Source organism: Seriola aureovittata, chromosome 10 (assembly GCF_021018895.1).
Source record: "Seriola aureovittata isolate HTS-2021-v1 ecotype China chromosome 10, ASM2101889v1, whole genome shotgun sequence".
Classification (NCBI taxonomy): Eukaryota; Metazoa; Chordata; class Actinopteri; order Carangiformes; family Carangidae; genus Seriola; species Seriola aureovittata.
Genome location: NC_079373.1, coordinates 26,291,955 through 26,307,706, shown reverse-complemented (window position 1 = coordinate 26,307,706; position 15,752 = coordinate 26,291,955). Strand labels below are relative to the sequence as shown.

At 42.1% G+C, this 15,752-nt stretch overlaps 3 protein-coding genes and 1 long non-coding RNA gene across 5 annotated transcripts; 2 read left to right on the top strand and 2 right to left on the bottom strand.

Annotated features, from left to right (window-relative positions):
* Nucleotides 1-115: 115 nt before the first annotated feature.
* Nucleotides 116-7,167, bottom strand: LOC130176705 (mixed lineage kinase domain-like protein). Of its 2 annotated transcripts, none has more exons than XM_056387930.1 (11): nt 6,904-7,167; nt 4,630-5,083; nt 4,436-4,513; nt 3,982-4,150; nt 3,745-3,845; nt 3,525-3,660; nt 3,204-3,288; nt 2,946-3,085; nt 2,063-2,112; nt 1,145-1,294; nt 116-1,027 (listed from the first exon to the last, which is right to left on the bottom strand). In XM_056387930.1, the coding sequence occupies exons 2-11, from the start codon at nt 5,075-5,077 to the stop codon at nt 978-980; spliced, it is 1,407 nt and encodes a 468-aa protein (XP_056243905.1). In that variant the 5' UTR covers nt 5,078-5,083; nt 6,904-7,167; the 3' UTR covers nt 116-977. The 2 variants fall into 2 exon arrangements, with proteins under 2 accessions (XP_056243905.1, XP_056243906.1); XM_056387931.1 differs by lacking the exon at nt 6,904-7,167 and adding an exon at nt 5,595-5,663.
* LOC130176708 (uncharacterized) lies at nt 1,288-5,014 on the top strand. Its single transcript, XR_008828911.1, has 3 exons — nt 1,288-1,893; nt 2,002-2,132; nt 4,877-5,014. It is a non-coding gene; the product is annotated as an uncharacterized LOC130176708 (long non-coding RNA).
* Nucleotides 7,168-8,446: 1,279 nt separating the features above from the next.
* Nucleotides 8,447-11,075, top strand: LOC130176707 (golgin subfamily A member 6-like protein 10). Its single transcript, XM_056387933.1, has 2 exons — nt 8,447-8,772; nt 10,309-11,075. Exon 2 carries the CDS (start codon nt 10,315-10,317, stop codon nt 10,834-10,836), a length of 522 nt encoding a protein of 173 aa, XP_056243908.1. The 5' UTR covers nt 8,447-8,772; nt 10,309-10,314; the 3' UTR covers nt 10,837-11,075.
* A 634-nt stretch (nt 11,076-11,709) lies between these two features.
* On the bottom strand, nt 11,710-13,641 carry LOC130176706 (uncharacterized). The gene is made up of 2 exons (XM_056387932.1): nt 13,469-13,641; nt 11,710-12,853 (listed from the first exon to the last, which is right to left on the bottom strand). The coding sequence occupies exon 2, from the start codon at nt 12,845-12,847 to the stop codon at nt 11,933-11,935; it is 915 nt and encodes a 304-aa protein (XP_056243907.1). The 5' UTR covers nt 12,848-12,853; nt 13,469-13,641; the 3' UTR covers nt 11,710-11,932.
* Between the last annotated feature and the right edge of the window lie 2,111 nt (nt 13,642-15,752).

Here is a 15,752-nt window from a genome sequence, read left to right as displayed (position 1 = left end):
ATGAGATAAGTAACATCATGAGCAAAATGACCTTCGTTTTAAGGGTGCAGTGAGAGGAGAAGGAGGCTGGGAACAGAAACTGGCAGCAATAAAAAGATCCACAATTCATGGCAACTTGGGTTAAAATAAGAAATTTTATTGAAAATAAGAATACAACTCCCCCTCTGTGGTTTCTCTTTTCATCAGTTTGAGTGAAGAAGACTGAATCTTATTCAATGACACATTTCAGCCTTTAAAACCGGTCATGTTGCATTAAAACACTGCTTTTGTTCACAGACTCAATGGTCAAAGCTAAAGGCTAAATTACATGAAACACAATTTTGTAACAGCATGAAAACGTAACGTTTGTCACCACTAAGTGGAGACATATTCAGTTTGATGAGATGGAGTTACAGCAGTCTCCAGAGCTGGTGTTAAAATCTCCTGAGAAACAGTTTGGTGCATGTTTGAGATTTAAATACGGCTCACTTACAAAGAGAGGATTTACAAGGTAGTGAAGGCCTGCTGTCCTGTGGTTGATAAATGCTATAAAATACAGCTGCTCTGTTGAAATCACAGCATTTTATTGGTAAATATGGCTTCTCCAAAGTTCCCTGAAATTACTACCAGCTCCAAAGGAATCCAAGTTACCAGCTACCTGTTCTAACAGGTTAAAATACATTCACTTAAAAAAAAATGTTCAGTTACAGCTGTTTAAACACAACACACCACAACTGTAAAAAGATGCAGGAGAAGGAACCCAGCAGCTTACACCAGAGTCACATTAAGTCTTTTAGTGCCTTATATACCTTTTTTTTTGGTGATTTATGCAAAGTCATATATTGAACTATTAAACTATGAATGTTTATTAACTATTATTACCACTACTATCTATCTATCTATCTATCTATAGATTAGTTTTATGACTTAAACATTTTGTTTCCTCTCAACCTTCAGAAATCCTGAATACTTGTGATGAAGTGGCAGGTTGAAGACTTTTATTGCTTCTTTAACTGTGCCACCAGGACCTGCAGCTCGTCCACCAGCACTGTAGAAGAGAAAGATTACCATGATGTTAGTTGGCTATTATTATTATTATTATTATTATTATTTTAGATGATTTCTTACAAAGTAAACAGTTTTTAAAATGGGGTGACTGGTTCACCTCCAGCTGTTGGTCTGTGGAAGCCGTCGTACTCCCGGCAGTCATCGATCAGCCTGCGCAGCGCTTCAGGACAGTCAACGCAGTCGTCAGGAAACGGTTCGCAAGATCTTTCTTTACACACTTTCTGTTCGATTTGTTCAATTGAACAAACTGGAGAAAAGAGACAAAGACACATCATCAACATTTAAGTGAAATGTTCTATAGTCATTTTTTTATTCTGCAGGATAATCCTGGGACTTTTAATGGGCGATTAGCTATAGCCACGTTAACGCGTTAAACTGTCCTTGACTCAGCTTCTACTGTTCTGAGATCAGTTATGATATCGCACACATTACACGCATGCGTAGACGAATGCGGAAACTAAACTTCCGTATTAAGCGTCAAGAGGGAAAATTAGCAAGTAAACGAGCAAATGACTTTAGCATTATCACACAGCCGCGCTGATATTCAGTACAACACATCCTCCAGTGTGATTTAGCTTTTATACAACAGTTCTACGAGCGCCATGTTTAACAGTAATAAGCTACAGATTATGATTTGTTTGTTTTGGCTACGCCAACAACAACTGGACTGGCACTGAACTGTTGCTAAGCAACGCTTTCCCGACCTGCACAGTGCACACTAGCTTGCTGCCTTGGCTACACACTACCTCAGGTGTGCACTGAAGCAAAGATCCTCTTTAGCATTCAGGCTTCTTTCCTTAATAGATCCTCTGCCTTGTGACCGGACAGTGTCCTTGTCAGTTCATGGTAAATATTTTTGAATAGATTGATTTTTAGATATTTTTTCCTCCATACTGCTTGTTTGATATGTTTACTGTCAGCACGTGAGAGTAATGCTGATGCTTCTGCGGACAGGAAGGAGAAAGGTGAAGATGTCCAGGCAGCTCAACATACTGAGACACAGACAGATACTCACATTGAAAAGGGATCTTACGAGTTACAATTTCCCACAGGACGATACCAAAGCTGAAAGACAACATTTGTAGGTGAGGTTGGTTTCATTGCTTAATTATAAAATTCATTATTGAATCTCTATGAATTCAACTGTCATGCAGTGGCTACTCTGAGCAGCTGTCTGTATTAACACATTTAGTGGCACTTACTTATAAGTCAAACATTATAAAGTGTTCATGCAGTTGCAAGTAATGGCTTTATTCATGGTTTATAAATCACGTACTAAGACATTATATAAACCATAAATAAGAATAGATTTTTTAGCTCCTTTATTCATCAGAAACCAGATACCTTCTGGAAAACAGCTGCAGAACATCAGGACCACAACTGATTTAGCAGCAGCAACTTATTAGCATGTGACTTCTTAGCATTTATAACCCTTGGAAGGAAGCTATGTCCCTCTATTGATGATGTATTAACACACAGAACTGCCAACCTGATGAGTTTTTACAAAGTGAACAAAAACAATGAGCATTTATTAATATAACTTTCTTCAACATCCGGCAACTGTTGGCTGTCATGGCCTTAATTGCAGAAAAATGGCAACAGCAACATTTTAAATGTGGTGATTCTCATGTTTCCTGCTTATTTTTACAGTTTAGATATTTGACAGAAATGAAGGTAAAGTAAACGTTGCTTCGCTTTTTCATGTGGTAAAATGTCAATAAAATGTACAATTAAAAAATAGAAACAAATCTCATCCCTAAGACTGGTGCTTTGAGAACCACTGTTATATTTTGTTATATTTAGTGTTTCATTTATACTATATAATTCACATCATTTTAAAAATGATATACTGTAGGTGTTGTGCAGCTGTATAGATTGATCCCTGTCTGGTATCTGACCTGTATATCTCACACTTGTCGCTGTACTCGTAGTTGATGTCGTTGAGCTTCTGAGGAGATTCGTAGCACGAGGACCTGCTCTCGACAGTTTTCGACCTTTTCAATGACGTCTCTGTTTTGGCCAGCTCAAAACCTCCCAGCTGTCAAATACAAAAAACAAAAATAACACCGTATGAGACTTAATACATTGTCCTCAACCCCCTGAATACCACCATTCAATTGGCTGGGGGCAATCCCAGCATGCACTGACTTCAGTACCTTGACCCTGTAGTTCTCAGCCACCAGGAACTTGCTGCTGGTGATGCATCCATGAATCCTACTTTTTTCTCCAGTGTGATGCAGTCTGAGACAAAACAGAGATACTCATTAGTGAATAAATTATCGGCTTCATCTGTAGTTCTGGATATCATAGTAACTCTGCCATCTAGTGGCAAAAACGATGAAGGTACAGTTTATACTGATCTATCTTAAAGCTCCATATAATATATACAGGTCTAGGTTCTATATTAATACTGTGAAAGTGTTAAAGAGTCATTCTTTGCACATTTAAATTTGACATATTAATTAGTATAGACTGACTGGTAGAGTCCTAGTGCTGCGTCCAGACACATTTGAGCTTTCTTGGCCCAGGACAGTTCAACGCTAGAGTCCAGAACCTGTCGGAGACTTCCCAGCTCACAGTACTCCGTGACAACGAGGAACTGAGGGTTGGGTCCTACAGGCAATCACAGGGACACATTGCATTATTTATTATTGTAACTGTGCTACGTGGCTGATTCACATCCTCACTACTACTCACCGTCTTCGTCCCGGACAGAGATGCCATACATTCGCAGGATGTTGGGCGACTGAAACTGTTTCATGGTTTTAACCTCCCTCTCGAAAAAAGCACGTATCTCCCTGAAAACAGAGACACGCGACGGGTCAGTTTAAGCCTAAAGCTTCAAAAATCAGATAAAAAATCTAAACGTTATACAGGTACGACACAAGTTTTCCTGTATTTTGCTTCGGTATCGTCCTGCAGTGTCGCACAGACCTTGGGCTTTTGTTCACAGGTTCCGTGTATCTCTTGATGGCCACTTCGAATCCATGATACTTTCCCTTGTAGACCTCTGAGGTTGCTGTCTTCATGAAGGGCTTTCTCTCGTACTGCAGATCGCTTTGTCTGATCATTTGGTTGTCTTCAGCCTTGCGGGGCGTATTCACTGTGAAAATACACAAGGCAACTCCTGGATTATCTACGGACAAACTTTGTCATTGTGCAATAATTTGATCAGTTTTATATTATTTTTATGAGTTTCCCTCAACTCAGAGTTAACTAAGGGCGTTTTCAAAACCTGTATAAATACATTTATCTAAAAAATACCAGTGGATTAAATGTCATTACGATTAGTTATTGTCCTATTAGTATGCCAGCTACAACTGCTGCAGCTTCTAGTACTTGTTGTATTAACAATACTGATGCAGAGATTGTGTTTTGGTGCACTCACTTATCTCTATGAGCTTCTCCACGTCGCTTTTGATGGCGTCCAGTTTCTCTTGCTGTTCCCTCATGTTCTCCAGGAGCACTGAGGAACAGACAAACACAACTGATGACACAAAGGCAAACACACTCTGACTCCTAGTTATATTTCTTCCGCTCTATGTGTGCAACTCAAAACCAGTCAAAATCGGTTTCGCTCACAGTCCTTCAGCTCCGCGTCGTCCTCTGTCCCGGCATCCTCATCGTCCTTCTTTTTGGAGACCTCTACATAAACCATGTACAGCGCATTCCCTTGCTCCAATTGCAGAGCTCCAGACAGCAGCTGGAAGGTCTCATTGAGGCGCTCATTGACAATGATGAACTCCTCTTTGTGGCTGCTGGATTTCAGGATGAGCTTCACCCAGTTAGAGGAGGCGTACTTATCTATGATTGTTTGTGCTGATTTCAGAACGCCGTTGAGTTCCTTGAGGGCTTTTTCTACGTCATCAGAGACTTGGACTGTCCCTCTCTGTTGGATGGACTTCACCAGCTGCTCCAGGGATTGGACTCGGCCAAAAACACGACGGCAGCTCTTCTTATTGGCCTTCACATTCTGGATCAGCGTGTAGATCTCTGAGACAATGGTCAGGATGGGCTCCACGTAGTCCATGATCAGCTGGAAAGACAGAGAAGAAATGAACTTATAGCAGTGAAATGAAATAAGTCAGAGCTGATCGAAGGACAGTTATCTGAGCTGAAATAACCTGGATTATACTGCGCAAGTCTGACTCACCTAAGGAAGCTGAGACTGGCTGTGGTTACTAAACTAAAGCACCAAATGTGGATTAATCCAGCACTGAAAATAGTCCCAGACAAATAGCACTATTTCTCCCAGTTTGAGTACCTGTTTTAGTAAATTACGGGGCATTTAAAAAAGAAAAAGAAAACCATATATTTGTGATCATTTACATATTCGGCAGGAACCAGGCTTGGAGCTGAGAGTCACCAACAGAGGAGGGAAATCAGAAATCATGGAGAGACAAATTAACACTTCGTTCCACAAAGTTAAACCACGTTAACGCCCACACCGGACAGGATGAATATATTTAAAGAAAAGGGAGGTTGGTTTCAGAGTTAAAGCATAAAATCGGCGATTGAAACAGATTCATGTTGAGAGCAGAACTCACAGTCCATCACCCCGAGGCTGGGAGTGTCACAGGGAGACAGGTCTCTCTGTTTCCTAAAGAACAAAACCTAAGAAAGAAAATTCACTGTTCAGCAGTTATTGAAAGTTTTCTGACGCAACAGTTTTACTGATTTACAGCAAGGAGGAATTGAGAGGTTTAGTGTTGGTGCTTCCTGGTGACCACCCTGTCAGGTCCGTCAGGTCTGTGGACATGTCTGGTTTTGTAACTCGCCTCGCCTCTTAAAGCCTGAAGATGAAAAGCTTCTCAAGAGCTGAATTCTTGGACATGGACATCTACCTTTAGATTATACGGGACCTTTAAAACTATAGTTACTAACTACTTTTCAGAGTAAGTTGTGCACAGACTAGATGATATATGAAACTGATCTCTTATAAAATACAACACAATGTTAAAGATTAAATCGGTCTTTCCTCTTCCAAAAAGAATCTGGTTGGGCCCCTTGTCTAGAGACGGGCGGGGCCAGAGACACTTTCTTCCTATTCAGTATTTTTTAAAAGATAAGAGGAAGTTTTTCTTCTTCCCTCTTCCATCATCCCATCATCTCGGTCAGAAACAACTTGACTAAACCAGCTCCACTGTAAAAAAAAAAAAAAAAGTATTTTTCACATGCATCATTTCCCTGCATAACCAGTACTTTTACTTTCACGCTGAGTACATTTTTCTGATAATACTCCTGCACTTTAACCTGAGTAGGATTTTGAATGCAGGACTTTTACTCATCATTTTCATATGAATGAATGGATTAGTATTTTTAAAAAGGAGAACTTCTTCCACTGCTTGTTTTTATTACAAATCCTTTGGCTTTAAAGTTGTTACAGAGCGACAAGTGAATCACTGTGTTCTGAAGGGAAACAAGCTGCTCAGTGAAAACGTGCTTGGAATACAAAGTGGTGTTCTGTAAAAACCCCGATCTATAACTCTTACACATTTCCATTTAAAGCTACACTACGTAAAGTGTGAATTGAGTTCTTGTTTGTCTGCAGATCCTGAGCTTCTCAGAGCGTGTACAAATGTGTTCAAAAGGACTGTACTTTGGTCATGTGAGCGGATTAACCCCCCGAAACCCAGATGCTGAAGGAGCTTCTCCTCAGCAGTGATATTCATTTTGGAAACTATTTTCCTCTGTGTCGCTTTCACCAGGAAAGGAAAGTTCCTCTCTGGGAAAACTGTGAGGAACTATACAGTATAACTGTATATCAGCTGTAGAGAAATGACTCGCTGTGCTCCCAACCAGAGGACACGTGAAGAGCTATCAGCAGAGTTAATCATAAACAAAACCATAATTTACCTGTAAGTGGAAGTCAGTAACAGCTGCCGGTCTGGACGGACGTGTATTCTGTGTGAGAGCTGAGCGAGGAAGAGAAAAGGCGGTGTAGCTGTAGCTGTGTAGCCTTCAGCTCCTCCCTCTGCTGCTCAGACTTCCTGTTGCTGCTAGGAACTAACAGTCCTTCCCCCCTCAGAGATTTGTTTTCGCTCCTCAGTGCTGACACACCCAGGATTTATTTTACTTTTCCTTTCCACAGAAGTGTTGTAACTTACTGCACGATGACCGGGGTGGGGTGGGGTGGGGGCTCTAGAGGCGTCCTGACTCACTCTTTTATTAATGATCTGTCAGGCTCGCTGGTTTCATGTGAAACACCCGGGGTCAAGGGTGCAGCAGTGAGGGTGATAGGAAAATTGTCAAACAAACTCAGGAGCGCTGTCTGAAATTCACAAGAGTAGGATATTTATTCTTGCAGCGAGGGAACAAGTTACACACAAAGAGCTTGCAGTGCAAATGTTCAAAGAATACAAGGTTCACACAGGATTTATGTACAGAGCATATGGGGGGGGGGGGATTTATGCACCCGGCAGACATAGATACATGTTTATCATAAGAAACCTGTGGGCATAGTATCTTGGAGGAACTTTGTTCCTCTCTGATATTTCTCATATGGTTTCATGTTCAGGATTCATTTGACGATAACAATGTTTATCTAGTCATAAAGTATCATCATTTTTCCAACAGAGGGCAAATGTATTTGTACAGCAGATTATCAAACACAGAGATCATTCTGTGTGACACAGCATAATCACAGGGCCCAAACTTCCCTGCTGTAGACAACTGACTGGAAAGAAGTAACTTTGGTAACAAGATGTGAAGCCAAACAGGGAACGCTTTAGATTACAGGCTGCAGCAGAGATTCAGTGATTCAATATTAATATCACTGTCCAGTCCAAATAATCCATAAAATATTTTAGTCTAGCAACAATTTACTTTCACCTTTAAGTTTCATTTTTGTTTTTTTGTTTTTTTTTTCCAGCAGGGCGACAAGACAGCTGCGAACAAAATCTGCTTGGTCTGAGCTGGGAAGACACACGCCTGACCTCAGTGAACGATGTGACTTTATTGAAGTGTAATTTAATGAAGGTTACAATAAACCAGTAAAGATATAAACAACTGTATTTTGTTCCAATGATCACTAACAGTTAGATTATCTAACTGTAGTTGTGTAACCACAGGTCAACCTTCAGAGTTCCTGTAGGTCTACAGAGACCTGCAGAGACCTGCAGACAGAGACCTGCAGACAGAGACCTGCAGACAGAGACCTGCAGACAGAGACCTGCAGACAGAGACCTGCAGAGACCTGCAGACAGAGACCTGCAGACAGAGACCTGCTGAGACCTGCAGACAGAGACCTGCTGAGACCTGCAGACAGAGACCTGCAGACAGAGACCTGCAGACAGAGACCTGCAGAGACCTGCAGACAGAGACCTGCAGACAGAGACCTGCAGACAGAGAGCTGCAGACAGAGACCTGCAGAGACCTGCAGACAGAGACCTGCAGACAGAGACCTGCAGACAGAGACCTGCAGACAGAGACCTGCAGAGACCTGCAGACAGAGACTTGCAGACAGAGACCTGCAGAGACCTGTGATGGTCTCTGGAGCCTAAATGAGGCTGACCCTGTTCGTGTCCGATGGGTGTGGACGTAAGGAGTCTAATTATCTTGGGTATAGATCTGTAATGTGTCTGACCAGAGAACACGAATGACGCCACAGCAGAGAGGGATGATAACCTATCAGCTGACCTACATTAGAGGATATAAATGAAAGTTTAGCTTTCTCCCACATATACCTGGATTACTTCTGACAGCTTGCATGGTATCCACTTTACGGTAAGTTACCATTTACTCTTGATATATTATTTAACCTTTTAATTAGAACGAGGCTCAATGTTACGACCAATAGCAGCTTCTACCTGTCGTCTATGGCAGCCAGGGAAATCTGCTTAATCCATTTCTACAGTGACATTTTTCTGCTCTGGACAAACTGTGTCAAAGTATGTCTTAAAGACACTGTTTCTAAACTTGTCAGGGTCAAGTTCTAGTAGCTCGTACTCTGGACCAGTGAGTACCGGACATGTTGTCTTCGACCACTGGGCAAACTGGGAAAAACCAGCATCTGGACTGGTGCACTGAAAACAAACCTTTCAGTCTGTCTGGAAAGTTGCACCAGAATGAAGTTCACATCGCCTCATAAAGCGAAAGGTTTTATCTTCAGCATGGTGGCTAGCTGTTGTGTGTTAATCGGGACATATTTGTAGTTTTTATTATTCCCTTTATGTTGTCGCTCTTAAGTCTTCTACGCACCGCAACTTAAGAAAACACACACAAATAGACAAAATACAAACGAATTTAGAAAATATCTTCATGGATTTGACAACACACGTGCTGCAAATACTGACAACACAAAGGAAGTGTTTTGTGGTATCTCGAGGTGCTGATGTGAAGAAGTGATCACCGCTGACACGTCTTTACTTGCAATCAAAAAGAAGTTTATTTACAAGAAAGAAACAGTGTCAAAAAATGCCGAATCCTGGAGCATCTCTGCCGATGTGAGATCTCTCTCCTACTGTCTCACAAACCCCTCTATTTATCCGTCTCAACCCTCCTTTGGGAATTGCCCTTCTTTCAATAGAGGAGCCTTTACCCAGAGGTTGACCACATCTGGTCTCAGGCCTCTGGTCTTTGACCTTTAACCTTTTGGGCCAGCAAAGACCCCCACATCCTGAGTCACCCGTATCATGGTTAACAGAAAACTGATGTGTGAACAGTTTTGCCCCTTAATGCACATTCCTTAACCTCAACTTATAATGGATGGTTCAAGGAAACCTTCAACAACATCTTAGTTGGCACCCTTCTTGAACTTTAGAATAAGAGATACATAAAGGAAGAACATACAACCATTTAGACTATTAAGATAAAAGAGAAATGAAGTGGATAATACACTACAGTTTCCAGGGGACACTAAAGAGTGATGCACCAGGCTGGGACGCACTTGTTCAATGCTTTGTGACTTTTTGAAGTTAATAGCATTGAACAACAAGTATTAACATACACTTCCGGTCGTGTTGTGAGTATTTGCAGCATGTGTGTTGAATGTGTTTTCTTAAGTGTATATTTATTAATTGAAAACAACATTATATTAGAAAAGATTTCAAAGAAGCAGAATATTAGTTTTGTCTTTCCTGTTGTAGCTCTTACAGCTCGGTATGGTTCTCTTAAAGCCTCAAACTCAGCTCATGATGCTCCGATCATATTCACCAGAACAATCAATGTAACTCGCCTCAGCGAGAATCGTAGTTGCCATTCACGCCTGATCAATATCGGTACATTTTTCGTTCTAAGCTAACCGACTTCCTGTCTCACCAGCTGACAATGGAGGTCTTCAAATCCTTCACGGTCGTCTACAACCTGTTTGACAGGATGAAGAACAACGATCAGCAGTGTCCCCACATCCTGCAGAGACTGAGAGCCCTGGAGAAACTGCTGGTTTTCATCCAACTTAAAGTGCCGGAGCGACTCTCTGACGACATGAAGGATGCTCTGGAGAAACTCGACAAGGCCGTGTTATCGGCCACTGAGCTGATCAAAAAATTCATGGATGCACACAAGCTGCATCACGCCATGAAATCAGGCGACTACAAACTAGAGTTCGAGAACCTGAACAAAAGTCTGACCGACACCTTTGTGACTCTGTCCGTGGCTCTGCACATCCAGCAGGAGCAGAGGATGGACGAGCAGGAGAAGAAGCTGGACGAGCAGGAGTTACAGCTGGCGAGGCAGGAGAGGAGGATGGCTGAGCAGGAGAACAAAATGGCCGAGCAGGAAGACATACTGCAAATAGTGGAGTCAAAAATCGCCTATGAAAGTAGAGCTTACTACTGTGTTCTGCAGTGAAGACGAGCTTAGTAAATGTTTAACACCAGTCCAGACATGCCTCATTGTTTACTCATAATATGTGTGTAAACATCCAAATAATACTTTTATATTAATATCCTAAAATCATCACTTGTTATGTTTCATGTGTACGTCTCAGCATATTTTACTTTTCTGGCTCTTGATAACGAGGTATGACTGCTTCATAAACACTGTAATCTGCTTTACTGTTCATAATAAATTAATAAATATTGATGTTGGTTTAATTAATAATTCTGTCAACAAAATTATTCATAATAATCAGCAGCAATAAATATATTAATAAACGTGATTTCATAACTTTGGATTATCCAGTAAAATTTGGTCTGATATGTAAAATTGCCACTTTAAAATATGATGATTTGAATCTTAATTTTAAAGATCTATATAGTCTGAAGGTCTGTGTCCATGTGTAGTGTGATTATAGATCAGCTCTAGCTTCTATATTAATACTGTGAAAGTATCAAAGCCTCAGTCCACAGAGAAATGCACACAGCCTGTATTCAGAAACTGAGCCTTAAAACCAGCCGTCAGGACTTCTGGAACTTTGTGATGTCACAACGAAGCAGTCACCAAGCCCCGCCCACCTGGACCCACCATCCAAACCTTGCAGGATTTGGTTTCTCTCAGTGTTTTTACCTGAAATCTGCTATATTTTTATTGGATGACTCAGAAAACAGTCAGCCAATCAGAAGAGAGGCTCAGAGCCTCCTCTCTTCTGATTGGCTCACCGACCTGTTGTTACTAGAGCTCCAGAGAGAAGCCTGAGAGAGGAGATGTAAAACTACACTGAGATGGTTTTTATATCTTCTGATGGATCAACACTTCAAAATAAAACACAGAAGAAGAAGAACATATGGAGCTTTAATTTAATTCATTCCTTCTTCACATACTGGTTAGTTCATTAATGAAAACATGATGTCATCACTAGTTAACGGGTTAACGGGCGTGTCTCCTGAGAAACAAAAGGACGGTTGCAACACTAGAAAAAGTCCCGGTCCCACCTTCCTTCCGTCTCTGTCCTCACACGTCACAGAAATACTTTAAAACACTTAGTTTAGAGCCGGTTTCTCTTGTTTTAACGTAAAAACGAATTGATAAAACCTACAGATGCATTTTGTTGTGAAACAGTCACGGGGCGAACAGGGGTGATGAGTTGCATGGGGACCGTGGTGGGGGAGGTAGGGACGGAGTACATTGTAGTGGTGACATGCTGGGAGACAACGGCGGTGGAGAGAGGGAGCTGGGTCACGGCTCTAGTCATGGTCACGGGGTTGTACATTTGCACGGGCGACATGATGGAGCGCACAGGCATGGCAGCTGCACGGACGAACACTGGCCTGGGGGGGGGCACCATGTACTGCACAGGTGTGGGAGCTGCAGGGCGATACACTGGTGTCGGGTGACGCATGGGAGGCATGGGGTTAGACATAGGCATGGTAAGTGGCAACGGGGCTGTAGGCGTGGGGGGATACATCGGGGCTGTAGGCGTGGGGGGATACATCGGGGCTGTAGGCGTGGGGGGAGGCATCGGGGCTGTAGGCGTGGGGGGAGGCATCGGGGCTATGGGGCTGGTAAGAGGTCGCTCTTCCTCCGGTCTCGCCACACATTCGTAGACTTTCTGCAGGATGTTGCCCTGCTCGACCTGCAGCGCTCCGAACAGGACCTGGAAGTTATCGTTGAGTCTGTCGTTCATCCTGCAGAACTTCTCCTCGTGGTTGCTGGACTTCAGGAAGCTCTTAAAACCCGTAGTTTGGGAGAATGTCATCATTATCTCTTTGGCACTATTCAGAGTGACGATGAGGTCCTTCAGAGCCTGGTGCACAGGGGCCGAGATTTGGCCCGGCCCCCTTTGTTTGATGGTCAGGACCAGTGCCTCCAGGTCTTGGACCCTCTGGGCGACTCGCTGGCAGCGCTCCTTGTTGGACTTTATGTTCTCAACCCTCTGGTAGATTGTGTAGCAAAGAGACAAGATCAGTTCCACGTTCTCCATGATGAGCTGTGGAGACGGAGAAACCGTTAGCGACGACTGAAACGTAATGAACTGAGCTGAACTTCAAAGCCGAGTCTGAACTGAAGGGTACGGAAGCCAAGAAAGGCCGCAAACATTTCTCTTATATTTACAGGAAGATCTGAGTCTAAACACAGACGTCCGGAGCCAATTAGGACCCATTCAGGCAAATTTAAATGGATCGGTATCTGCTCAAATAAAGTATGTCTGAGCAGAACTTCAGTCGGGTTTTGGTCGTACTCTAGACTTTTACCACTTCTCTCCTGCTGCTGAATCTCAGCTCTGAAACAGTCAGTTTTCACAATCAAGGCTGGAACTGTATGAATCTGTGCAGCAGTTGAGTCTGTCTCTGTGTTCACGCCACGCCAAGACAAACAGCATCCAAATAAAACACCTGTGTGAAGGTTAGTGGGCGGGGCTTCTGTGAAATCTGACAGTAAACCAAACCCACACTCATGAAAACGTTCCGCATGTTTCTGATAGAGAGTCAGCAAAGGTCATTTATTCCACTGCAGTTTCATTAACCATTTATAAACTGTTTCACTTTTACATTTCTGTCTTCTCCTAAATACGTTTATACTAATCAGAGCACATCATACTCACATCATACAACTTGTGCTGACTTCTACCAACATCGGCCTGGAACCGCTGGCTGAAACTTCTGTTCAAGATTGCAGAGTCTATAACATGAATCACAGCTGTCCACTGAAACCCATGTGTTTTTAAATTTTCAGACAAGCTAAGGAATGAAAGGATGTTTCACTTTGTCTCAACGGGTAAACACTGTCCGTCACAATTTGGTACGAAAAAGACGGAAACTTTAACGACACCCTGTTGATTTCAGCCCGCTGAAACTTCCTGTTGGCTTCAGGTCACCTTTGGAATTTATTTATCCACAGACTGACGACTGAGGCTTTTGTCTCTCGTGTATTACACTGAAAATTGCATGAAATTCTTTAATGATCAGAGCAAGAAAAACAAGTTTCACTGTTGACGTGGGCACTGGACTGTTGTGTCAAGACAGACTTGACAAACTTTGAATCTGCCCTTTAACTGTTCATTTATGATTTCAGAAAATCTTCCTCTTCTTAAGCAAAATACATTTTTGATCACCTGAAAAATGTGTTGCCACAAAGCTGAAAACTCAGCAGCTTTTTTGTTAGTTTTCACAGGAGATTGTAATATTTCATATCAGAGTTATAAAGGAGTTTGGTTGGAGATGATTTTAAAAAAGATTTACCTGTCAGCGGATGTTGACGGTCTGTGAATCCAGGAGCAGCGAGTGTGGAAAGTGAAGAAAATGAAAGTAAATCAGTCTTTCAGCACCAACGTCACTTCCCTGCTCATGCCAGGTGCTTTTATGTGAAACACCCGTGGCATGTATGATGCTTTGGCACAGACACAACAACAGATACTCATTCACATGTTGAACCTGATTTTCATGTTGAGGGCCTGTATTAGAGCTGGAGAACCCACAGGTGCCAGGTAACGTGAGGAAACCACAGAGTCACGTGACACAAAAGGTCATCCACTCAGGATACAGGCCGAAGTGGGTCAGATGTGCCTGGACTGTGATGGAGGGAGAGGTCACAGTCAGTCTGGATGTAAAAGACTTCCAGGCTCCATCAAGTGCTGCTGCTGCTGTGGACTGAGAACCAGGTCTACACTCCACAAAACAAACACCCATGGACGGATTATGTAAAGACCCCGACCCTACACAGACTGAACGAGACTCGAAATGAGTCTTTGTGGTCACGTTGTGTCTCTTTGCTGTAGTTTTGTGTCTCTTTGTTGTAGTTTTGTATTTCTTTGTAGTTGTTTTGTATTCTTGTGGTTGTTTTGTCTCTTTGTCGTTGTTTTGTGTTTCTTTGTGGTTGTTTTGTGTTTCTGTTTTGTTGTTGTTTTGTCTCTTTGTTGTTGTTTTGTGTCTCTGTCGTTGTTTTGTGTCTCTTTGTTGTAGTTTTGTGTCTCTTTGAAGTTGTTTTGTGTCTCTTTTTTGTTGTTGTTTTGTCTCTTTGTAGTTGTTTTGTCTCTTTGTAGTTGTTTTGTCTTCTTGTGGTTGTTTTGTGTTTCTGTTTTGTTGTTGTTTTGTCTCTTTGTAGTTGTTTTGCAGCAGCAGAAGCTCTGGACCTGGACGTTCCTGTGTTAAAAGGTGTGACAGTCAGATGCCAGAGGAAGGAGGTGTCCGATCCAGTCCTCGCGCTCTCTTTCCTTAAAGGAGCTTTTTGTTCTGTTATGGCTGCATAGCCAACACTGGCACTGACAGCTGTTCATCACCAGTCCAATAGAAACGTTGTAAGTTCAGCATCAAACCTCATTCCTTTACTCGCCAACAGCTTTTTCCACTGTTGACTCTGGCGCTGCTCAGAGGGCGAATTATAACCTCTTGGCTAAAACTAGTAGAAAGTAAACAGCTGCTAATGCTAACGCTGGACAAGCAGTTCCTTTGAGCTGCAAAATCTCATCGTTGCTTTAATTAAACCAGCTCATCTTTTATCATTAAATCAAGTTTTGCAAACTTATTAAAATGAGTTCAGGTCTGGTAACTTAACGGTACCATAAAGATGGATTGTTAGCTAATTAATATACTTCACAGTATGCAGTGTTGAAGGTGGCCTGCCCTATGGCTCTGTTTATATCCAGTGTTGAGTGTCCTCTCCATTATGAGGTCTAACAAATTTCTTACTCATAAAGAATTTGTCTGAATTCGGTTTACATCTATTTGCAGTCTTCTTCTTCACTGCCTTTGTTGGCACATTGCTCTGTTTCTTGACATGTTGCTGCCACTAAGTTGACCACAGGATTTAAAACTCCATATTTTCTTCTTCTTCTGTGTTTTATTTTAAAGTTTTGATCCATAAGATATATTTGTGGTTTTAAGAACCAA